The following is a 25,195-nucleotide window of genomic DNA, read 5'->3' on the forward strand; positions in this document are numbered from 1 at the left end:
TAAGATAAGTCCATCGATCCCACAAGGGCTTTGCATTGACAACATAGTGTGCATGTAGAACTGTTGGAATACACTTGAACCACAAACGAGTGTTTTATGGTTCTTCAATTACACATGATGTAGCCACGTTGTGAATCTTATTTCCGTTTCATTTCTGAGTGGTAAAGGTTGGACTTGAGGAAGGCACATGTTTTTTTTGCTTTTTAACTTTTTAATACATAAGTACATGGACAACATCAACTGATATTAAATATTTTGAAATCATTCAGTGTTTTTGCACAACATTTCTAGAAGTCAATAGTATTTCTTGAAGTCATTTCCGGAAATATGATTCTCCCATTTCCCTGTGAGTTTCATTCATTTTTCGCAGATTGAAACAAGTTTTGCAAAACAATGGTGCAATGTATAAGGATTTGTGGTTGTGCCTCACTGTTAAAGTAACGTGATCATGAGATCATGTTCCGAACACATTTCATCATTAGGAACTTTCACTAGGGTGTTGAAAGCGTCTAGGCCTACTATCCTTTCCTCTTGTTACAGGCAGCATCAAACAATAGTAAACTGGATTCTATTTTTTGAAAAAAGTACCACACTCAACAGTTAAAACACATTGATGCTTCAGAAGTAAATGAACCTTTGAACTTTGTTAGAGAACTTTATATATTTTTTAAGAATGGCAGCATCTTTACGGTTGAGTTTTATAATTCATACCACGGTTCTCATGCATCATACCGTTTGAGATCGAAACTCGTTCCTGGTCCGCACTGTAGGCCTAACTAAACGCTATGGTAGGTTATTTATTGAGGAGCTTATTTTGGTTGAAATTTACGTGACATCCCTCAAGCAATCAAATCAGATGATGAATTCTGATGCCTGTCGCTGGAACAGACCTGTAATAGCCCAATCACTTCATTCGGCCCGAATGAAATAGGCCTACTTGCCGTTGGATACTTTCAAAACCTGGTTACTCTGGCTGGTTAATCAATATTGCCTACCCTATCTTTAAACAGTCATGTGGGATAAATTTAAACATTAAAAAATGAACTACAATTATCAAAAGAACAAGAAGCGTTGTGGAGTTTCGTCAAAACGTTGACGTCTGAGTGTGGATCTTCAATTAAGTTAGCAGCTAACCCATATAGCGCCAGCCGGCACCGTTATGTCATACCATTTTGTACCACAAGAGGTCACTGTCACAGCACTGTCCAGTCTGCCCTCAGTCCAACATGTTGAAGAAGTACTGCTGCACAGACGGTGTATAATATAACCTTTTGCAAATCATGTAAAAGTAAGATCAATTGAAGGAGATCCACTTGATGACACCATAGCACGTATTAACTGTAAACAGTTAGCCTTACGCTATATTCAATGGTGATGCGTTCGGGGGGAGCGGGAGGAGAAGAGATCAAAGACCTTTGGGAGGGCCTCTTCATATCATTGTTTCTCCCAATAGTGTTGGCCATGGTACCACGACCTGTTACCATGGTAATAGGCTGCCCCCTATTTTGTAGAAGACTAATTAGAGTCGGCCAAATCGAACACGTTACTACTTTTAGTCCTCGAGGCGTCCGGGACGTCCTTCACCCCATGTCGTCCGCGTCCCGTCCCGACGACCCTTCTTCCACGACCGAAATGGTGAACCGCGTCTCCCCCCCCGCGGGCCGCGGGACCGCCTCCTGGGGGGCGTCGGGAGCAGGAGGAGAACCGGGTTCCTCGGGGCACGCCTCAAAGATCCACTCGTCCGGGTCGTCTGCAGCCCCTCCCCCCGCTGGGCGGGGGTCCAGGAGGGGCTCCGACTCGGCCCCGCCCCCCTGCGAGGCGGAGGCGGCGGCGTCCTCCCGTCCGGCCGGGTCGATGACCACCTCGCTGACGCTCAGCCTCCGCCTCCTCTTCGGGGAGCCCTCCAGCGTCTCCATGTTCTGGAGGAGGTCGTTGCAGCTCTTGGAGCGGCTCAACCCCCGGTGGTACAGATGCACGCGGCCCTCCTCCCCGATCTTCTTGATGACCGTGCTGTAGTCGTCGTCCTCGCCCTCCTCCAGGAACTTGAAGATGTCCACCACGGTGGGCCGGGGGGTCCGCAGCTCCAGGTCGTGCTCCGGCGGGTAGGCCTCCTCGTCCAGGTGCGTCTTGTGCCGGTGCCGCCTCTTCTTCAGGACCTTGTGAGCCTTCACCACCATGTGGACGTTCCAGCTGAAGAACAGGGACAGCCAGGCCAGCCCCATGTACACCCAGATCTCCGCACACACCCGGTACAGCCGGGGGTAGTCGATGTTGGGGTTCACCCCTGAGAGGAGGGTTAGAACACCACACCATCACTGATGATGCTCATGACTTCCCGGCGGTGATATTCTGTATTCCACCGGATTTTGATGAGCATAACATTTACATTTTTACATTTAGGGCAATTAGCAGACTCATTTATCCAAAGCGACTTACAACAAGTACTTCTGTCAGAAGAAGGAGAAACAACGATATATTCGCTGTCGGTGCAGTGAGGATGTTCATAGAACCAAAGACCAAGCACTAAAAATCGCTTGGCCTAGGTTAACCCATTCCCCGTATGCAACAGAGATAGCGAGGATAACATGTTACACAATGCTTAGTTATATTTCGAAGTGCAAAGATGTACGCCATACAATAACTGCGTCCATTAAGTGGCAGATGGTGTACATTAAGCACCAGGTCATTTACAGGTCTGCACTTTACCTGCCACATAGTCCCCGAAGCCCACGGTGGTGAGGGTGATGAAGGAGAAGTAGAAGCCCTCCAGGTAGCTCCAACCCTCCAGAGACATGAAGACAAACGGCGGCATCACCAGGTGCATCACCAGCCCCCACAGCAGGAACAGGGCCGTGCAAATCAACTGCACCTTTTTCTGACACAACAAAAAGACCGAAGGAACGTTTAGTCAAGGCGTGTGTCGGGAGGGAACGTGACTCAACCTGCAGCCATGGGCGGGTCTCTCACCACGGAGAGGCCCTTTCGGATCAGGACCTGGGAGAGACGCTTGGCCCGGTCTCCGAAGAAAGAGCCCAGGTCACTGATCCAGACGAGGCAGAGCGGGATCCCACACAGGCCGTAGAGGATGCAGAACACCCGGCCTCCCGCCGTCTTTGGAGCCACGTTGCCATAGCCTAGAGAGAAAACGTGAACGACTGGATCATAACACTGCATCGTGAGCATGGATGGACGATTTCGATTTTTTTTAACAGCTGGATTCAAACAGGAATGAGCCGGTAATGTCAGGCTTCCGCACCTATGGTGGTCACAATAGAGGCAGCAAAGACCACAGAGTTGGGCCAGTCCCAGGAGTTACGGTACCGATCCCCGGTTATGGTGACCCCTTGTCCAGCAGCCTCTGACACCACCTGAGAAAGTACACTTCATTAGTATGATTATTATGTTCTATTATTATGTTATTATCGCCCTGAGAACCACATTCAGGGTCAGTAGGCGTGAGACCCACACAAGGTGTGCGGGAGGAAGTGGCACACATATGCACCTGATTGAATGAAGGCAGAAGTATTGCAACTGTAACTCTGTGCTGTTGTCAGGAATCTCCACCAGAAACGGGGAACAATGATAAACGTTACATTCAGTAGGCACAATGGTTGAACTTCATTGGTTTGGATACAGGAGAAATAAGTCGATCTACTGATCGAAAGTTCAGGTGTTTCAGCAATCCAGATCAATTTATACGTATACACATATGGGTGTATAAGGATATTGAAGCATGAAGAGTAGGCTACATCTTAATGTTTGTCATAAAGACTTCGCCCATGACGTCTCACGTTGTCATTAACGTCGGAATGGGAAAATATTTCTAAAGCAATGTTTGTCAGTAAATATGTATTATTATATTATTAAATAAGTATTAAGTAGCCCAGGCTTAACGGCATTAATGGTCGTCGTATCCTTACCTCCAGTATGTATTCGAGGTCCTGCTTGGTTAGGGAGTACTTCTTCAATATCAACTCCTTCTCCTCCACATACCTGTCCTTGGCCAGCTGCCAGTTGGACTCCTCCAGTATCTGGAAAACCGCAGCGCCAATCGATAAATAGAAAATGATACACGAAGTTAAAAGTGGCCCCTTTTCGGCCATGTTAACGCATTCCCTCACATTCTAAACATCCTAACCCGTCATGTAGACGGGAGCGCCTCCTTCTCTTCCTGGTCCGGACCCGCTCGACACCAGCAGCGTGTTGAGGGTGGAGGGCTGAGGTCCGGGCTCCAGCTGTGTGAGAACTGAGGAAGTTTAGGTTCATCAAAACTGATGAGAATCACACCAGGACAGCTGACTTTTAATTGCAACCACTTCCCGTGTTGTGTTTTAGCGGGTGAGGCTCCAGGTAGTTTAGGGCGGAATGCTCCACGAGCTCAGAGTCCTAATGGACAGGTAGGCTAGTGCAGAAAGCCCCGGGGAGATTCATTAAATATCGCGTTATTAATCTGTTGGTCCGGTGTTCTAGTTGCTGAATGTATTTGTCTTGTCTCATAAGTACATTTTTCTCCATATTATTGAATCATATTTTCATTAATTAAATTATTATATTATCGTCTTCATTATCTCTCGTTTTCTTATATATTTTCATACATTTATTACTGTATTAGACACACTTGAAAAGGCTTTACGTGAACTGCTCTTTATTAAGCAGTTCACTTGTTGAACTCCCGTTCACTGGTTCCAAGCCTCTTAATGCTGAAAATGACCTCCATCCCACCTTTATCTGCTTCCACACAAATAATATTTACCCAATCAACACCTGCTGGTGATATCAACGTCCTGGTGACCTTATGGCTGTGATAAGCTGTAGTTTGCCCTCGGCTATGAATCATTTGGCCGTCCGTTTTTATATAAAGGACGTCTGTGTTTGCTAAAATGGATAATCAAATATTACGTCAGCAATTTCCTGTGACCCTATGCTTATCAGGGGACCCTAAGCAGGCCCCAATCCAGAGGTTGGGAACCACTGGATTGGCAGGTGGGCCCTGTGCTGAAGAAGAGAGTGCTAGGATGAGAGTGAGGCTGGTACGATGAGACTGAGGGGGCTAGGAGGAGAGTGAGACTGCTAGGAGGAGAGTGAGAGTGCTAAGACGAGAGTGCTAGGATGAGAGTGAGGCTGGTACGATGAGACTGAGGGGGCTAGGAGGAGAGTGAGACTGCTGAGAGTGAGAGTGAGAGTGCTAAGACGAGAGTGCTAGGGTTAGAGTGAGGCTGATGAAATGAGAGTGAGTGCTAGGATAATAAGAATGGTTGGGTTTTGAGTGAGAGGGCAAAGATGAGTGACAGCGCTAGGGTTAGAGTGAGAGGATGAGAGTGCTAGGGTGAGAGTGAGAATAGTAGGGTACGAATGAGAGTGCTAGGATGAGACACAACCACACGACGTGTGTCATTACAATCATTGCCATTTAGTCGGTTTGGACTGACTACGGTTGAGCTTTTAAAATGTAGAATCATCCACATTCCGATCAGTTGTCCAGCTAGGTGGCTGACTTCTTTTGAGCTCCGTCAGACAAAGGACGCAGGGTGGTGGTGTTGAATATCCGGTTTATTCCCCCCCCACCCCCCACATTGTGTGTGGAGACGGCTGGTTTAACCCGAGCACGCTGATTACTCACTGCCAAACAGGTGTGGTGCCACGCCCGCCCCCAGAGTCCAGTCAGACTCGGCCAGGTGAGGCTGCTCCAAGCAGCCGCTCACACCCCCCCCCCCCCTCCTGCAGCTGTGTGTGGGAGTGGGGAGGGGGGGAATCGGGCTGAATCTTCCTGCAGCACGGAACAGGCAAACTTGCCTAGTGTGAGTGCGCCCCCAGACTCAAGATGGAAATGCGTCTGCTCCACCTGTCCTGTCTCCGTGTGAGAGTCGGACGGATTCTATCCAGATCCTGGTTCTGTCTCCGTTCCGTGTTTTCTCCGCCTCGTTAAGTCTAAGCTATGGAGACTTTGTTTTTCAACTTTATTTCCTAGAGTGGGGAATGTGTTTTGTAGCATTTGCTGATTCCATCAACAAAGAAGTCTACATGGTTGACATCGTTCTTTACTCCTTCTTTACACACCCCACTTGGGGCCGCACCGTACCCCACTCTTAAGGGGCCCCTCCCTAACGTGTCCCAGAGGGGGGAGGGGGGGTAAAGGGGGGCTGGTACCGCTTATGGGGGGGGTCTAATAAAGTGCCTCTGCCCGGTGACAGGCTACCATGTGACCACAATCCTGGCAGCGTACACAAACGTTTGAGTTGGCAATCCTTGATCAACTCACTTCTTAATCACTGTAGGACAACTGATATCCATGGCAACGAGTCAAATTACTGTTCCCACCGCAGTGTGGCAACACAGAAACGCAAACCTGCCTGGCTGTTCTACAATATAAGAGAGGCCCGCTGGACAAGATTCACAATTATTATAAGTTAGGCTTGGTGTTTTGTTCTAAGTTAGGCTTGGTGCTACTACCACAGGACCGAAGACAGTCTCTGAATGGCCTTCAACATGTCAAGTGAAGCGGTTGCTCTTATCTCGGTCTGAGGTTAGTCGGCCCATGGGTGGATCCTGGCTGGACACCACGATAATGGAGAGAGGGCTTCTTATTGGTGGAACCAGCAACTCACAGTTCGGCCTTGTTTCATATGACACATAAAGAGACAAGAAAACAATACAACTAAAGTGTATTACGTTAAGTGTAACAAATACATCCAATCTACCCAAACACCCAATTCTGTTGGTCGTATGTGAGCCAGATTAACTCATTGGGATATAAAGTGCTCCAGATGCCGTGTTGTACGGGGTTAGAAGAAGGTTGAGGTTTGTGCACCGCGGTTATCCCGGTCGATGTACCTGACCACACGGTGGTGCTGCAGCACATCCCTTAGACATCCCCACCCACCGCCACACGATGGCGCTGCAGCACCTCCCTAACTATACCCACCCACCGCAACGGATTACAAAGTGCGTCACCGTCCCCTCGGTGGAAACGTGCAGGTCGGTGGTCTGCATCGGGCTCGATAGTTCACAATAAAACCACTGAACGGAAACACCGAACGATGGACTTCGCATCGGAGGGAACAGTGAGCGGACGAGTGCACACACCCGTACATTCCTTGTTGTGATGTTATAGTATATATTATATTTATTTGTTTATAGAGACGATTCGTGATCGCAGGTGCAACAATAGTCTGGCTAAAGGTATGTCTAAGTTAACGACGAAGTAGAGCTCTCTCTCTCTAGCCTAAATAATGATTCTGAAGTGAACTCCCAATTAAAATAGTTCCCCCCAAATAAATCGAATCGTAGCCTGATGATGAAGTCACCTGCCGAGGTACATGACAACCATTTCCCCTCATGATGTTACAAAATAAACGTAATGCTATTTTATATTGCACCCGACCCAGTTTGGTTTCATCCTCTTCCATAATAATAGTAAACTGAAGTCATACTGGTGTTGTGGGTCTTAACTGGTTCTGCTCTGCAGGTACTACTGAACCGCTATCCTCATCAAACATTCAGACTGTACACAACGCAGTGTAAAGTCCTCCCCCGGTAAAATCATAGGGCCTTTAATATTCAGTGTACAAATTAGGCTACTCATACTTCAGGTGCTATTCGACAAATTGTACTAACAAAATAGGAAGCCTATTTTGTTGACCTGCAACCTTTGACCTTAATGTCTCTTTGCCTACCTTCTCCGTGGGAACCACCTCGACTGACCCCTCCTATGTGGTGAGTGTATATCCTATAAATATCCTATATAATATATATTGTATGTAGCTGTACGATGTGGCAGGTCCCAAGTATGAAAACAGCCTGTCTGCAATTACGACACATTCTCCTTGATTTATGATCAATTGTTCTTCTATTGATCAAGCCAATACTGAAAATATATAAATGCGTGTATTTGAACCGGCTATTGGCTCCATAGGATAATTTGAAATCTAAGAACTGCAGAAAAATATATTAATTTACCGTAATTATTTTTTTGTGTATGGCAATTATAATTATAAGAGTAATTAGTAGTAAGTAGAAAACATACAGAGCTATGGAAATTAGCATTGGCCTCTAAAACAAAAGAATAATGAGGAAGAAGTCATGGAAGAATAGAAGGAAGGCACCATATTTACTCAGTCCTCATATCGTCTGCCACCAGGTGGCGATCGACGATGTTCCGTGAGTACAACGGATAAACTCCACGGTGGATAAACCATCTATTGTTTTGGAAACGGGGAAACATAAGTTTTCCGTCAACATTTAATTGCAAAACCTGTTCATGGATCAGTGAAATAGAGCTTTGTGTTAAGAATGAGACCCTGCAGCTGTAAAACGTGAACGTGAGATCCAGGAGCATCATTTGTGCGGCTGGGAGCCTGTTTCCTCCTCTCTGGCAGACAGGGAGTGGAGAACATTGTGCTTCATCAATTCTTCATAGCATAATGGCGCTCGCGAGGAGCAGCGACTTCTTTTATTAATACGTCCAAAAGCTTCACATGCTGTTTACACAAGAACAGAGAAGGGAGGGCAGCACAGGGAGTGAGTGTGTGTGTGTGAGAGAGAGAGAGAGAGAGAGAGAGAGAGAGAGAGAGAGAGAGAGAGAGAGAGAGAGAGAGAGAGAGAGAGAGAGAGAGAGAGAGGGGGAGAGGGGGAGAGGGGGAGAGGGAGAGAGGGAGAGAGGGAGAGAGGGAGAGAGAGAGAGAGAGAGAGAGAGTGTGTGTGTGTTTGGCGAGCTACAGAACATTATATAATGGCCCAGTGGCCTTAAGAGGAAGACGAAGAGTCAAAAGGAAAAAAACAACTCGGTGGGCACGAGAGAGAGAACTGTTTTGTGTTTGTGTCCCTACGTGAGTGTGTGTGTGTGTGTGCGTGCGTGTACACGCCTGTGTGTGTGTTTACATGTCTGTGTGTCCGTGTACATGCCTGTGTGTGAGTGTGTGTACATGTCAGTGTGTGACTTACATGTCTCTGTTTGTGCGAGACAGTGTGTGTACACGCCTGTGTGTGTACACGTCTGTGTGTGTACACGTCTGTGTGTGTACACGTGTGTGTGTACACGTGTGTGTGTGTGTGTGGTGGGCTGTATCAGTCTCTGTATCCAGCCTATCTCTGGAGACGGAGGCACCTCTCCTCCTCTCCTCCTCTCCTCCTCCTCCTCTCCTCCTCCTCCTCCTCCTCCTCCTCCTCCTCTCCTCTCCTCCTCCTCCTCTCCTCCTCCTCTCCTCCTCCTCCTCCTCTCCTCCTCCTCCTCCTCCTCCTCCTCCTCCTCCTCCTCCTCCTCCTCTCCTCCTCTCCTCCTCCTCTCCTCTCCTCCTCTCCTCCTCTCCTCCACTCCCTCCTGGGGTCCTCCTGGCAGCAGGTGCTCCCCGCTTCAGGGGCGGGGCGGGGCCACAGTCTCTAGGCAACACCCCTCATGTCACCCCCCCCCCCCCCCCCCCCCCCCCCCTCTTTGCGTTCCTGCTCCAGTGAGGGGAGGACACAAGCTGTAGTAGTCGTAGTAGTAGTAGTATATGATGAGCTGCAGTAGTAGTAGTATATGAGGTGCTGTAGTAGTAGTATATGGTGAGCTGTAGTCGTAGTAGTATATGAGGTGCTGTAGTAGTAGTATATGGTGAGCTGTAGTAGAAGTAGTAGTATATGGTGAGCTATAGTTTTAGTAGTAGTATATGATGAGCTTTAATAGTAGAAGTATATGAGGTGCTGTCGTAGTAGTGGTAGTATATGATGAGCTGTAGTAGTAGTGATGAGCTGTAGTAGTAGTATATGATGAGCTGTAGTAGTAGTAGTTGTAGTATATGATGAGTTGTAGTAGTAGTAGTATATGATGAGCTGTAGTAGTAGTCGTAGTAGTAGTATATGATGAGCTGTAGTAGTAGTCGTAGTAGTAGTATATGAGGAGCTGTAGTAGTAGTAGTAGTATATGATGAGCTGTAGTAGTAGTAGTTGTAGTATATGATGAGTTGTAGTAGTAGTAGTTGTAGTATATGATGAGCTGTAGTAGTAGTAGTTGTAGTATATGATGAGCTGTAGTAGTAGTAGTTGTAGTATATGATGAGCTGTAGTAGTCGTAGTAGTAGTAGTAATAACGGATTGAATTTATATAGCGCTTTTCTAGACACGCGTTACAGTGAAGGGGGGACCTCACTAAGCAGTGTGTAGCCCCCACTGGGGTGATGCACGGCAGCCAATCGGCGCCAGAACGCTCACCACACACCAGCTTGAGGTGGAGGGTGAGGGAATTAATGAGTCAGCCAATAGTAGTAGTATATGATGAGCTGTAGTAGTAGTAGTATTAGGATATGATGAGCTGTAGTAGTAGTAGTTGTAGTAGATGATGAGCTGAAGTAGTAGTAGTAGGATATGATGAGCTGTAGTAGTAGTCGTAGTAGTAGTAGTACTATATGAGGAGCTGTAGTAGTCGTAGTAGTAGTATATGAGGAGCTGTAGTAGTCGTAGTAGTAGTATATGAGGAGCTGTAGTAGTAGTATATCAGGAGCTGTAGTAGTAGCAGTAGTAGTATATGATTAACACCAGAACAGCGATCCCTTGTAACTGGAGACGCGGTCCAGACTAACGAGGCTGTCTGCATTCTACGGTGCTGGTGTGAAGATAACGACAGCTCAATGATTATCCAGACCAACTGAAGGGCAAAGTTCAGACAGGAAGAGCAGTGCCCGGTCGGTCAACCTCTTCCCCAGCTTCCTCTCTCACATGGGTCTGGTTCACGGCAGCTCTCTCAGCACCCGACCGTATTTTGACGTCACATTGTGTTTTGAATTGAAAGTAAATCAATCACCATGGTGATTTGTCAGGATGCCAGGAGCCATCACTGTAACAGGAACCTGAGGGAGGGCTCCGCGGTGGTGTCCACCCTGGCTATACCCGGTACTGTTGGGGGTTATAAACCTGCCCCACCCCCACCCCACACACTCCCACTACCAGCCTATATGCACTAATGGGGTCAGGCAGATGGGCGGAGCCAAGTGGCCTGTTTAGGGGGTCTTTGCATATACTGTCTTTGTGTGTGTGTGTGTGTGTGTGTGTGTGTGTGTGTGTGTGTGTGTGTGTGTGTGTGTGTGTGTGTGTGTGTGTGTGTGTGTGTGTGTGTGTGTGTGTGTGTGTGTGCGCGTGTGTGCGTGTGTCTTTATAATGTATATAGACACACATGCACACAAAGTCTTGTAAAAGCACCCACAGCCTGAAGGGAGCGTCCTCATCATGCTTCTGAATGTAGGAGTCTTTTGGAGACTGAATGAAGCATGGAGAGGCTAACTGAGACGTGAAGGCTTAATGTGAGTTCAACGAGTTTAGAGATGCACCACGGTTTGGGGTTGGATGGGGATCATGGAAGTTGCAATTTATTTGTGCATGATGGAATTAAATAATAATAAAATAATATAGTCATGCTGTACATTAATACAAACAAAAGTTGTATTCTTTGTAACTTAAACTTGCGTAATAGCTTTGTGTGTGTGTGTGTGTGTGTGTGTGTGTGTGTGTGTGTGTGTGTGTGTGTGTGTGTGTGTGTGTGTGTGTGTGTGTGTGTGTGTGTGTCTCTCTCTCTGTATCTCTATGCGTGTGTCTCTGTGTGTGGGTCAGCTTGCGATGCAAAAGTTGCATTAGTGTGTGCGTGAACGCACTCCCCGGTCCGAGGCTCCGCCCCTTTACGAGCGTCGGCCGCTCCACGAGCACAACAAAGCGTGCGTCGCTCTCGAGCTGTTCTCCGGTCAACGGAATATCACGATTTTTGGGAATTCGCACAATTCAGTCTTCGTGGATGATAATCGTAGAATAGGTAAGCGGTGTTCGATACGTAGAATAATGCGGAAAACAATCCGGTTGTGTTTGTTTGTTGTGTTTTAGATTCGGCGCCATTTCCACAGTGTGTGAGAGTTTAAATCCCCCGGCACGTTGTCATCATAAGGTCCAACGTTGGCCTCATGTCTTAGTATTACTATCTATTAAAGTTACCCTCATCAAATATAAAGTTATAAAGAATATTGGAATGAGTTAATAGTTCGGCTTTATAAAAAAAAAATCCGACAATAGATAATAACTTAATATAAACCCGGAGCAGCTGGAGTCGCCGTTTGCTATTAACGATTTAATTAAAGTTAACGTAAACTAGTTTTGGTAATAATGCGATAAAGCAAAGTTTATAAAGTGCAGTGGTTGGTGAGAGATAAACGGGATGAAACAACAGCCCCTATAACGTTAATCCATAGATTAATATGATCTCATCCCATGAACATTCTGCACAAAAGATCATTCATCCCCAGAAAGTTGATCACGGTAATGATTGGTTGTTTATAAGCTGTAATATAATTTCAAAGATGTGAATTAAATGTGTTTTAACATGGTTTACAATTGTTAGAGGTAATTCTGATTTCCGTCAATGAGCACTGATTTATCCTTCTGTTTCTGACATGAGCTTGTTTACCTCCAGAGGAATATATTGTGTGTGTGTGTGTGTGTGTGTGTGTGTGTGTGTGTGTGTGTGTGTGTGTGTGTGTGTGTGTGTGTGTGTGTGTGTGTGTGTGTGTGTGTGTGTGTGTGAGACGAGATGAAGAGCGAGATGAAGAGAGAGCGAGAGCCCGAGAGATGAGGAGTGGAGAGAGAGAGAGAGATGGAGTCAGAAACAGAGAGATTGAGCGAGAATGAAGTGAATGAAATGAGAATGAAATGAAGAGACACCGAGTCAAAGAGATGAAGAGATGAGATAGAGAGACATACAGAGATGAAGAGAGAGCCGAGATGGATGAAGAGAGAGAGACAGACTATCATTGAAGACCGTCCCGTCCGGCTGGGGTCTGGCCCTTGTTTTGAACTGATCCAGCATCATGTGCCAGTGACCGTCTCCTCTTCCACGGAGGAGGAGGCTGCCCATGTCCTCAAGTCTCCCTGGCGCGTGCGTGGACGGTGCGCTGGCACGCGCGCGCCCGCGGCTTTACATGGGCACGTGATGTGTAGGATGTTTTTGGCACTGCTGTGCAAGAGTGAGGTCATGGTGTAATCCTCTTTTGGGAGTTATGACTCATTAGTGCGGGGACTGCTCCGTCCCCAGCCTCCAGCGGACGGAGGTGCGCAAACTGCGCTTGTTGTTCTCCACCCACGGTGTAAAAGGTGGAGCCGGGCGCCACTCCACCCAACCCTCTGCTAAACGAGCGTACGGTTGGAAGGAGATTAGAGAGGCCGTGCAGACACACTCTCAGGTGAACGCCGTTCGCCGGACGCGCCCGGCGGGAACGCACTCCGAGCACACCGCCCGGGCTAAGATGACGCCGGGAATGGATTTGGAATAGCTTTCAAATCAATGGCAGCACTCCCTCCATCCCTGAGCCCCTTAGGCGGCAGCGTCAGGGGACGGCCCATCTGCCGTATTGATTAGGTTACAATGGACTGGAGGATCGCCTTACGCCGGGAGAGAGCGAGAAGCCTTTATGTGGCTTATTGCTAACTTAATGACGCTGATTGGTCCTGTACTGCTCATATGCTCGGCAGGCTTTTAGGGTGGGAGTGGTGGAGTAGGGTTAGGGTTAGTAGTAGTAGAGGAGTGGTTAGTCATAGTAGAGGAGTGGTTACTGGTTAGTCAGGGCTAGTATTTGTAATAGTAGACTGGTGGTTAGTGATGGCTAGTATTGGTATTAGTAGAGAAGTGGTTACTCATGGCTAGTACTAGTAATAGTACAGTAGTTGTTAGTCTTGGTTAATATTAGTATTAGTAGAGTAGTTGTTCGTAATGGCTCATATTAGTAATAAGTATTGTTTGTTGGTACAAATTAGCCTGATTCTTTCCACCAACATTAAATGCTTAGATCTGAACCAACATCTTCTTCATCCAAATCTGTAACTTTTTAAACCAATGCATATGAATCACTCATAAATTAATCAACCACGACATTATCTAATGAGGAGGCAGGTTAAAGCGGTCACGGTGTTGGATCGCCGTGCTAAAGGTTGTGGGTTTGAGATCCCGTTTCCACGGACTACCTGCAAGCATCTACCAAGAGGAGGATGTGTTCCCTACCTGCTCATTAATGATTTTATCTAAAAGAAAAACAATCACTGCCACTTTGGAGACAAAGTAGGAAATATAAATAAGAAAATAATCCAAAGCTCCTGTTGAAGGCTAATATGAAAACAGCAGTGTGTTGCTCATAAGCAAGAGTACTGTCTTTCTAAACGAAGGCATCCCTGGCCTGCACGCCTACCATAACGGTCCTACCAGTATAGCGCTTGGCGAGACATTGCCATATTGAGAAGGCTGGAGGGTTGTCGTAGTCCGGTAACTCCTAAATAGATAGAAACTTATGTTTTGCCATGGTAAGCATTTGCCCTAATGCAAAATATGTCAATAATCTCACAACAAATCACTATACAATGGCTAAAAGCATGCAGTATCTATCTAAATAAGGAATAACACTCCCATGCTCCATAAATGTCTGCAGTCTCTGGGTGGAGGCTTCGCGATGCACAGGCCCTGCTAGGAGCTGGAGGAGCCCTACTCGGGGTCCCCTAGTGTACACAGACCCCTCTTCAGCCCGCCCTGGAGAGGTGCGCCTCGAAGGTAGGGTAGGGACAAGAAAACACCATCGTTCATGTCTACCACAATGTCCAATCAGCTGCCACGTTATGATAACGGACTAAAGAGACGACGAATCGACTGCGTTGGTTAGAAATCATTGATATACAAACACAGTGAACACACAGATGGAGAGTGCATAGATGAGGATAGCTAGACGGATATATGGGTACATAAATGGAGATATGAGTGCATTGATCGGGATAGATGATAGATGGAGATATGAGTACATATGGATAGATGATAGATGGAGATATGTGGGCATTGATGGGGATAGATTATAGATGGAGATATGAGTACATATGGATAGATGATGGAGATATTGGTGCATAGATGAGTATAGATAGAGGGAGATAATCTCTCTTGGTCACTTGAGGCCTGATTACCTCTAAACTCTTCTAATTCCATAAGCCTCGTTTCCTCCTCTGACTGCGCAGGTCCAACGAGGGGGATCCTCTCTTCTGATTGGTCAGGGAAGGAAGACAACACTATTCAAATTCAGATGCAAATCAATGGTAGTAGCTTAGAGCAGCTTGAGCCTGTGTGTGTTTGCATGGATGTGTGTGGCACGGGGGGAACATTAATAGCTGTGCACTTGTCAGAAAGGCTCGCTAATGAGTGTCTGCCCCCCAGCATATGGAGTTATTTATACCTCCTCATCTGCAAGCTCTTTTCAATTCAGCCTTCTCATCTCCACTCAGCTTATTTCATCTCTCTCTCTCTCTCTCTCTCTCTCTCTCTCTCTCTCTCTCTCTCTCTCTCTCTCTCTCTCTCTCTCTCTCTCTCTCTCTCTCTCTCTCTCTCTCTCTCTCTCTCTCTCTCTCTCTCTCTCTCTCTGCGTTCTAAGCCAAGCATAGCTTTATTTAGAATCAATTGAATTCATGTTTTGATGTTTATGTAAAGGGTACAAGATCCCACTGGTGGCTATGGTAGTGTACTGGTAGATATGGTAGTCTGCTGGTAGATCATTCCCATGTAGTGAACGAATCAATGCCCTGCACAGCTTTGCAATTAAATACGATGTGACCCAATTAAACAGTAAAAAATATAGAAAATCAATATGTTGCACAATGTTTGTATTGTGGCAGACTGCCACACTAAATCTATGAATGGAAAACACTGGTAATAGTAGTCTACTGGTAGGTAGGGTAGTCTACTGGTAGGTAGGGTAGTCTACTGGTAGGTAGGGTAGTCTACTGGTAGGTAGGGTAGTCTACTGGTAGGTAGGGTAGTCTACTGGGAGATATGGTAGTCTACTGGTAGGTAGGGTAGTCTACTGGTAGGTAGGGTAGTCTACTGGTAGGTAGGGTAGTCTACTGGTAGGTAGGGTAGTCTTGGTAGATATGGTAGTCTACTGGTAGGTAGGGTAGTCTTGGTAGATATGGTAGTCTACCGGTAGCTATGGTAGTCTACCGGTAGATATGGTAGTCTACCGGTAGCTATGGTAGTCTACCGGTAGCTATGGTAGTCTACCGGTAGATATGGTAGTCTACCGGGAGATATGGTAGTCTACCGGGAGATATGGTAGTCTACCGGGAGATATGGTAGTCTACCGGTAGCTATGGTAGTCTACCGGTAGATATGGTAGTCTACCGGGAGATATGGTAGTCTACCGGTAGATATGGTAGTCTACCGGGAGATATGGTAGTCTACCGGTAGATATGGTAGTCTACCGGTAGATATGGTAGTCTACCGGTAGATATGGTAGTCTACCGGGAGATATGGTAGTCTACCGGTAGATATGGTAGCCCACTTGACTTTTTTGGTTTGTTTTTTAAAACTATCTACTATTGAATATAATAAATGATTGCCCTTTAATCATTTGAAATGAAGGCAATTTTCTTTGCCTTAATTTCATCAAAAATAAATGTAAACTATGCCTCAGAAATATATCAACAGCCATACATGTAGTGTGAGTGAGTTTCAGCTGCTGTGATAGCATGTGTGTCCGGGGCTAGGATAGGCCGAGCTCCCCCCCCCCGTGGACCAGATGAACTCTCTTTGTGAGCTCAGGCCTGCTGGAGAGTAGCCCTCCTCATCTATTATTTAGCCAATCAGTGGCTCCCTCCCAGACACAAATGGCAGCGTTTTGACAGTACGGCTCGCGATCTCCTCCATCATCTCCCCCTTAATCAAAAGTGTGTCGCCTATTTTAATGATGGCTGACGGATCTGAGGAGGAGGACGTGTCCGTCCCCATCGGTCACGGGCCGGACCTGCTCAGCTGGCCGTTAGAGAGATGTTAGGTGGAACGCTCAAAATGGAGGAGGCAGCGGCCACAGCTGCTCCATTAGGGAGGCGTCTGCCTCCTGACATCACCGTTCACATGACGGAGCGCTAAAATACCCAGAGGACCCACGACCACTGATGCATGCACAGAGTGTGTGTGTGTGTGTGTGTGTGTGTGTGTGTGTGTGTGTGTGTGTGTGTGTGTGTGTGTGTGTGTGTGTGTGTGTGTGTGTGTGTGTGTGTGTGTGCCTGATTGGATGGTTGTGTGTGTGTGTGTGTGTGTGCCTGATTGGATGGTTGTGTGTGTGTTGTGACCTGGGTGGGACACAGCCCAGTGGGGGGTTGAGAGTTGTAGAGGGGGGAGGGGGACCCTGGATTAGTGACACAGTTACTGGTCCCAGGACAAACAATGGGAGTGCTGAAGAGGATTTGGTCCCCCCCCCCCTCTCCCCCCACCCCGTTGTCCTATTACATTAAATACTGCTCTATACTATATTTCTATAGAAGTATGCATAGTGTGGGGGCTGTACATCTGGATGATTGGCCTATTAGCCTGCCTGTCTCCTCAGCCCGTCTCCCCCTGTCTCCCCCTGTCTCCCCCCTCCCCCTTTCTCCCTCCCTCGCCCTCTGTCTATTTGAAGAAACGGTCCAAGACCAGCCTGGAGTTAGCCTACATATGTCTTGGAGACAGAGACACCCTGCCCCGTCGGCCGCTGGCTCGACTCTGGACTCAGAGGTGCATCACGAGTGCAGGGCAGCACTGAGCTATCTGTGGTTTTACTGCTGTCTACAGTTCGCCTAGGAGTGCAGCGCTGGGGTTATGTCACTGGGCTGCAGGGCGGCATGTGTATGTTCACAGCACACACAGGCAGCACACACATGGGCAGTACACACACACACACACACACACACACACACACACACACACACAAGCAGTATACACACACATGGATGCAGTACACACATATGCAATACGCAAGCATTGCAGTACACACACAATGGTTAATTTTGATGAAGAGGAGTTTGGGGTTAGATGAAGAAGGGACAGAGCATTGGTCTGGGTTTGATGAAGAGGAGACTGGGTATTTGTCTGGGTCTGATGAAGAGGAGGCAGGGTATTTGTCTGGGTTTGATGAAGAGGAGATGTCCTAATAAGCTGCCGCAGAGCAGAAAGACCTCCATTGTCTTCCAATATTTTAATGAGCATTTGGAGAATAATTAATCAGCTCTCATGCATGCACACATGTACACACACACACACACACACACACACACACACACACACACACACACACACACACACACACACACACACACACACACACACACACACACACAATAAAACGGAATTACACACACACACCCAACCACACTTGCGCACACACACAAAATCACAATTAAACAATTAAAACCCAAACTCACACTAAAACACTTGGTCGCCTACACCAGCACATATGCTCAAACATAACTACACACTCACTAAAACATGACAACACGCACACTAGCTACAGGGCTGGGGTGATGTACAGCTTGTGTTTGCCCTGCGGTGCTGGGTGGGTACCAAGTTACTTGTCGGGATTGTAGCCTAGGTCTGCATGTTTGGGATGTTGTGTTCCAAATATAGCGCGTTAACCCATTGAGCCGTGCTCTGACCTTCCCTGCCTTTCCTGTTCTTCCCCATCCCAGTGGCTACCATGACAACAGAGGCGAGCGCGGTGAGCGAGGCGGACACTGAAGGAAAGCCGAAGTCCGGCAGTGCCGAACCCCAACGGGAGCCCCAGCAGGACAACAAGGAGAAGCCGGAGAACGACGAGAACCCAGGGAAGGAGGAGAACCCAGGGAAGGAGGAGAAGAGTGAGAACAAGGAGAACAAGGGAACGCCAGAGTCCGCCAGCGCCGCTCCAGCAGCAGCAGCAGCAGCAGCAGAGAAGGGAGCCCCCAGCAGCAAGGCCCCGGAGCCGGCCTCGGAGGCTGGGGCCGCTGAAGAGGTGCAGCTGAGGCCCCGGGCCCGCACCTCGGCCGGGAAAGGCCTCTCCCGCCTCTTCTCCAACTTCATGAAGAGGCGCTCCCAGTGCTCGGAGGGAGAGGGCTTCGAGGCGGAGAAGGTCAGCGAGGAGAAGGAAAACAAAGAGGAGAAAGTACTGGTTAAGGTAGAGGAGGCAAAGGCTGAGGAGAAGGAGAAGGTCAAAGAGGGGAAGGCAGAGGCCAAAGCAGAGAAGGAGGCCAAAGGGGAGAAGGAGGCCAAAACAGAGAAGGAGGCGAAAGGTGAGAAGGAGGCTAAAGCAGAGAAGGAGGCAAAGGCAGTAAAGGAGGTCAAAGCAGAAAAGGAGGCCAAAGGGGAGAAAAAGGAGGCCAAAGCAGAGAAGGAGGCCAAAGCAGAGAAGAAGGAGGCCAAAGCAGAGAAGGAGGCCAAAGCAGAGAAGGAGGCCAAAGCAGAGAAGAAGGAGGCCAAAGCGGAGAAGAAGGAGGCCAAAGGGGAGGAGCAGAAGGCGGAGGTAAAACCGGCCCAGAAAGACAAAGAGGAGAAGATCGAGGAGAAGGAAAAGGAGGAGGAGAAGGTGGAGAAGAAGGGAGGTAAAAGGAAAAGAAAAGACAGTCGGAAAAAGGCGGAGGCGAAGCAGAAAGAGGAGGAGAAAAAAGCTGCAAAGAAGGAGGAAGACGTTGCACAGCAGAGAGTGGAGGAGAAACAGGAGAAGGAGACCATAGTTGAGGAGGAGAAGGAGACCATAGTTGAGGAGGAGAAGCCCAAAGCTGAGGAGAAGAAGGAGACCATAGTTGAGGAGGAGAAGGAGACCACAGTTGAGGAGGAGAAGCCCAAAGCTGAGGAGAAGAAGGAGACCACAGTTGAGGAGGAGAAGGAGACCACAGTTGAGGAGGAGAAGCCCAAAGCTGGGGACAAGAAGGAGACCATAGTTGAGGAGAAGAAGGAACCCAAAGCTGAGGAGAAGGACAAGAAGGAAGAAGCAGAAAATAAGGAGAGCAAGGAGGAAGAAAAGGTTGACAAGAAGGAGGTGAAGAAAAAGGAGAAGGAAGAAAAGGCCAAGAAGAAGGAGGAGGAGAGGGCCAAGAGGAAAGCAGAGGAGGAGGAGAAGACCAAAAAGAAAGAGGAGGAGAAACTAAAGGAAGCCAAGAAGAAGGAGGAGGAGAAACTAAAGGAAGCCAAGAAGAAGGAGGAGGAGAAACTAAAGGAGGCCAAGAAGAAGGAGGAGGAGAAACTAAAGGAGGCCAAGAAGAAGGAGGAGGAGAAACTAAAGGAGGCCAAGAAGAAAGAGGAGGCCAAGAAGAAGGAGGAGGAGAAACTAAAGGAGGCCAAGAAGAAGGAGGAGAAACTAAAGGAGGCCAAGAAGAAAGAGGAGAAGGAGAAGCCTGCTGTGAAGAAGGCCGACAAGGCGGAGGAGAAAGGACAGAAGGAGGCGAAAGGGACAACCGAGGAGCAGGTGAAAGCTCCCATCGCGGCGCCAGAGGCGGAGCTGAAGACGGAGCCTGAGATAGAACATCCAGCAGAGCAGAACTCCATCGACTGCACGGAGAACCAGGTGAGCGTCACACGGTTCAGATCTGAGCCCCGGTAGATGTCGTGTTGGAGACACAGGAAACGTGAGGCTGGTAGGCAGGGTAGAAGGACAACGCTTTCTGTTGTGGTGACCTAAACACTTTGAGAGCTCATGCAAATATAAACCAATCAAACAAGAGAAGCAGCCCAGAGGGGCTACGATTGCTAATACTAGATTTGTATCTCTATCTTCATCTTGCTTTATGTAATATCATATCATCTTCAAGCTACATTTGCATTCTTGTCTTCAGTTGGATTAACCCGTGCAACATGATGCTAGATATTAGGATGTTACGATCAGCAGTAGCCTACACCAAACCTTTGTTTGACCTGAGTATGATGCTATGCTGTCTAGGTGGTGAAGGAGGAGGAGCAGGAGAACCAGGAGAATCCAGCGCCCGTCGTGAAGGAGGAGGAGGAACCAGACGCTAAGGAAGCAGAACCTGCAGTGGAAGGAGTGAAGGAGGAGAAAAAGGAGAAGAAAAAGGAGAAGGGGAAGAAGGAGAAGAAGGACAAGTCTGTAGAGGAGAAGAAATCCCAGAAAAAGGACAAGACTGCAGAAGAGAGCAAATCCCAGAAGGACCAGTCTCCAGCGGAGGAAGCCCAGAAGAAGACAGAGGAGGCCAGCATCTCTAGAAAACTAAAAAACATGCAGTGCAAAGTGATTCTGTTGGATGACGTTGAGTTTGAGTGTGAACTTGATGTAAGAAAAGTCAATTTCTTCTTTCATCCTTCGTATCTTTCTACTTTCTGTGTCTTAAATTCCGTTCTACTTTTTTCACTGTTACGGTTAAGTTCTGAATATATGGAGTTGCACAGATGTACTGATCCTGAATACTTACCGATCTTTCTCTTTGTGTCTGCCTGTCGTTGTGTATATGTCCTTCTCTCTCTCTGTCCTTTAGAAACATGCCAAAGGCCAGGAGTTGCTCACCAGAGTGTGTGACCATCTCAACCTGGTGGAGAAGGACTACTTTGGCCTGGCTAACTGGGAGACTCCCACCAACAAGGTAGTCCACCTGACGGCTGAAGCACTGATAATGTCAGAAATGATGAAAAGCGTCCAAACTAACGTTTACTCCAACCGTTCACCAGACCTGGCTGGACGCGGCCAAGGAGATCAGGAAGCACGTCTCTGGGGCCGTGTACGAGTTCACCTTCAGCGTCAAGTTCTACCCCCCAGACCCAGCGCAGCTCACCGAGGACATCACCAGGTGACTAGTACTAACTAATGCTGACCACCAGGTCCCTGAAAACAGATAACTAACTAGCTAATGAGGACCTCCAGGTCCCTGAACACACAACCCTCTGACTAGTACTAACTAATGATGACCTCTAGCACTAGGTAATGATGACCTCTAGTACTAGCTAATGATGACCTCTAGCACTAGCTAACGATGACCTCTAGTACTAGCTAATGAAGACCTCCTGGTCCCTGAAAACATAAGTCTGTGCTAGTACTAACTAATGATGACCTCCACGATTAGTACTAACTAATGTTGACCTTGACGATAAGTACTGACTACTAATGACGACCTCTAGTACTAGCTAATGATGACCTCCAAGATTAGTACTAACTAATGATGACCTCCACGATAAGTACTGACTAATGACGACCTCTAGTACTAGCTAATGATGATCACCAGGTCCCTGAACAGATAGCTCTGTGACTAGTACTAACTAATGATGACCTAGTACTAACTAATGAGGACCACCAGGTCCCTGAAAACATAACGCTCTGTGTCTAATTACTAATGATGACCTTGACGTTTAGTACTGACTAATAAGGAGCTCTAGTACTAACTAATGATGACCTAGTACTAACTAATGATGACTTCTCACTACTAAGCTAACCTTTGTGTTGTGATTCATGCAGCCGCTCTATAGTCCGGTGTTCTCAGGTTCGGGTTAGAGGTTGTAGAAGTTGTTTAGTGGCTGAAATATTACTGCACACAAAGCCAAGAGTTCACTCCCAGGTGCGTTCACTCCCAGGTGCGTTCACTAAGGCGCGGCACAAATCCATACAAAGTCAACGCAACAAAGGGAATAAAGACGGATTTTCTGCCGGAAAAAACTGTGGCGCGAATCGCAGAAAGCGCGGTGAAATAACCTTGATTCAACGTTGAAAATATCAGATTATTTCAAAGTTTGAGTATTTGAACTTTACTGCGAATTTCGCGTGATGCTTTGACAGCCTATCAGCGTTCACTCCCCGAACGCTGATGAACGCTACTAAGCTATTACTATTACCACTACTACGCTATTACTACTACCACTACCACTACTACTACTACTACTACTACTACCACTATTACTACTACTACTACTATTACTAGCAGTGTTGGCAGATTGGTGACAGTTTCCAGCCCTTTAGCAATATAAATTAAATATAAACCGTTTTGAGTATTTGTATGAATTATGTTAATATGATAATAAGCATTATCTAATAATTATTAGGGCATAATAATTGATAATAATTATTAATGAAGGCTTGGCGAGCCACATGAGTCTCGCGCCTAGTTGTTCCCGGGTTAGGGTTAGCCTAGTGGTTCTCAGGTTATGGTTAGGGTTAGCCTAGTTGTTCTCGGGTTAGGTTTAGCCTAGTGGTTCTCAGGTTAGGGTTAGGGTTAGCCTAGTTGTTCTCGGGTTAGGTTTAGCCTAGTGGTTCTGAGGTTAGGGTTAGGGTTAGCCTAGTGGTTCTCAGGTTAAGGTTAGCCTCTGACTTGATAAAAGCTGCAAGTCTCACCACTGCGTGTTCTAAAGCCAGCGTCTCGTCCTCCTGAAGGCTCTACCTGTTAGCCTCGTGTTCTAAAGCCAGTGTGTGGTCCTCCTGAAGGCTCTACCTGTTAGCCTCGTGTTCTAAAGCCAGCGTGTGGTCCTCCTGAAGGCTCTACCTGTTAGCCTCGTGTTCTAAAGCCAGCGTGTGGTCCTCCTGAAGGCTCTACCTGTTAGCCTCGTGTTCTAAAGCCAGCGTGTGGTCCTCCTGAAGGCTCTACCTGTTAGCCTCGTGTTCTAAAGCCAGCGTCTCGTCCTCCTGAAGGCTCTACCTGTTAGCCTCGTGTTCTAAAGCCAGCGTGTGGTCCTCCTGAAGGCTCTACCTGTTAGCCTCGTGTTCTAAAGCCAGCGTCTCGTCCTCCTGAAGGCTCTACCTGTTAGCTTCGTGTTCTAAAGCCAGCGTCTCGTCCTCCTGAAGGCTCTACCTGTTAGCCTCGTGTTCTAAAGCCAGCGTCTCGTCCTCCTGAAGGCTCTACCTGTTAGCCTCGTGTTCTAAAGCCAGCGTGTGGTCCTCCTAAAGGCTCTACCTGTTAGCCTCGTGTTCTAAAGCCAGTGTGTGGTCCTCCTGAAGGCTCTACATGTTAGCCTCGTGTTCTAAAGCCAGCGTGTGGTCCTCCTGAAGGCTCTACCTGTTAGCCTCGTGTTCTAAAGCCAGCGTGTGGTCCTCCTGAGGGCTCTACCTGTTAGCCTCGTGTTCTAAAGCCAGCGTCTCGTCCTCCTGAAGGTACTACCTGTGTCTCCAGCTGAGGAAGGACATCATGAGCGGCGTGCTGCCCTGCTCCTTCGTCACCCTTTCCCTGCTGGGCTCCTACGCCGCCCAGTCGGAGCTGGGGGAGTACGACCCGGAGCTCCACGGCCAGGACTACGTCAGGGAGCTCAGCCTGGCCCCGGGCCAGAGCCCCGAGCTGGAGGACAAGGTCATGGAGCTGCACCGCACCTACAGGTGAAGCCCGGCTGCAGGGGCGGCGCGGCGAGGGAGGGGATCCCTGACCGCGCTCTGGCTCTGCGAGATAAGAGCAGCCAGGCCTTTATCAGGCGCCACCGTAGTGTGTGTGTGTGTGTGTGTGTGTGTGTGTGTGTGTGTGTGTGTGTGTGTGTGTGTGTGTGTGTGTGTGTGTGTGTGTGTGTGTGTGTGTGTGTGTGTGTGTGTGTGTGTGTGTGTGACCACGATGGCTCAGGGAGACCTGCCGGGTTTCGACTCTGGGGTCTTTATCCTCCCCTCTCTGTGCCGTGCACCCCCAGGTCCATGAGTCCAGCTCAGGCAGACCTGCTGTTCCTGGAGAATGCCAAGAAGCTGTCCATGTACGGAGTAGACCTGCATCAAGCCAAGGTCTGGACCGGGGTTATGCAAGGAGTCGGATCTGCTGTTTAGAGTCACATACAGTTCACCAATCAAATGATTAAACGCCTGTAGTCGTGGTGCAAGTTCCCGAAGTAACTATTATGTTGGCAGAAATATATTATTTATAAAGCAATAATGTTATAATGAGTATGAGCATGTCTGCATAATCACAGAGACCTGCAATTCCAGTCTTTATACTGTTATAAGTTTGCTGCAAGGTTATCCTGTTACAATAAGGACCTCATAGCCATGACCCTCACCGCGGGTAACAGTGCCTCCTAGTGGCCAGTGGCCGGAACATGTTTAAAGTCAGAGCCAATGGCGTTGCGTTCAGCGCTGCACAAGTGAACGCTTGAAGGGAAACAAGCGATGCCAACTGTGTGTGTCTGACGTAGGACCTGGAGGGCGTCGACATCACGCTTGGGGTCTGCTCTGGGGGGCTGATGGTCTACAAAGATAAGCTGCGGATCAACCGTTTCCCCTGGCCCAAAGTGCTGAAGCTGTCCTACAAGCGCAGCAGCTTCTTCATTAAGATACGCCCGTCCGAGGTGAGCTCCAGCGTTCCTCCGCCGCTGTCCGTTTGACGGTACATTTTAATGTGCTTGTGTTGTTGCCGACTTTTATGTGTCTTTCTCAGGTTACTTGAAAAATGTTGAGCTGTACGGTCGATTTTTAAACAACACACTGTACATGCTGAAACACAGCGTTAAATCGACTTGTGTTTCAGGATTTAACAT

The 25,195-nt window shown here is 47.9% G+C and overlaps 2 protein-coding genes across 8 annotated transcripts in view; one reads left to right on the forward strand and one right to left on the reverse strand.

The window, feature by feature from the left end:
* Nucleotides 1–99: 99 nt before the first annotated feature.
* LOC115545516 (potassium channel subfamily K member 5) lies at nucleotides 100–4,484 on the reverse strand. Of its 2 annotated transcripts, none has more exons than XM_030358784.1 (5): nucleotides 3,921–4,484; nucleotides 3,257–3,368; nucleotides 2,995–3,134; nucleotides 2,707–2,875; nucleotides 100–2,284 (listed from the first exon to the last, which is right to left on the reverse strand). In XM_030358784.1, the coding sequence occupies exons 1-5, from the start codon at nucleotides 4,101–4,103 to the stop codon at nucleotides 1,581–1,583; spliced, it is 1,308 nt and encodes a 435-aa protein (XP_030214644.1). In that variant the 5' UTR covers nucleotides 4,104–4,484; the 3' UTR covers nucleotides 100–1,580. The 2 variants fall into 2 exon arrangements, with proteins under 2 accessions (XP_030214644.1, XP_030214643.1); XM_030358783.1 differs by having other exon boundaries at nucleotides 2,968–3,134; nucleotides 3,921–4,476.
* Nucleotides 4,485–6,962: 2,478 nt separating this feature from the next.
* Nucleotides 6,963–25,195, forward strand: part of LOC115545484 (protein 4.1) — a 41,251-nt gene continuing 23,018 nt past the window's right edge. For 3 of the 6 annotated variants that reach the window (XR_003977104.1, XR_003977105.1, XM_030358719.1), the window contains exons 1-8: nucleotides 11,533–11,773; nucleotides 18,475–20,324; nucleotides 20,697–21,044; nucleotides 21,247–21,351; nucleotides 21,437–21,555; nucleotides 23,841–24,059; nucleotides 24,359–24,446; nucleotides 24,854–25,006. Coding sequence is in view for 4 of the 6 variants with exons in the window: in XM_030358719.1 (XP_030214579.1) it covers nucleotides 18,483–20,324; nucleotides 20,697–21,044; nucleotides 21,247–21,351; nucleotides 21,437–21,555; nucleotides 23,841–24,059; nucleotides 24,359–24,446; nucleotides 24,854–25,006 (2,874 nt within the window). In the remaining 2 variants the exon portion in view is untranslated. Of the gene's footprint in view, nucleotides 7,180–11,532; nucleotides 11,774–18,474; nucleotides 20,325–20,696; nucleotides 21,045–21,246; nucleotides 21,352–21,436; nucleotides 21,556–23,840; nucleotides 24,060–24,358; nucleotides 24,447–24,853; nucleotides 25,007–25,195 lie in introns of those variants that run through there. The other 3 variants (XM_030358716.1, XM_030358717.1, XM_030358718.1) reach the window with 3 other exon arrangements.

This window comes from Gadus morhua, chromosome 6 (assembly GCF_902167405.1).
Source record: "Gadus morhua chromosome 6, gadMor3.0, whole genome shotgun sequence".
Taxonomy (NCBI): domain Eukaryota; kingdom Metazoa; phylum Chordata; class Actinopteri; order Gadiformes; family Gadidae; genus Gadus; species Gadus morhua.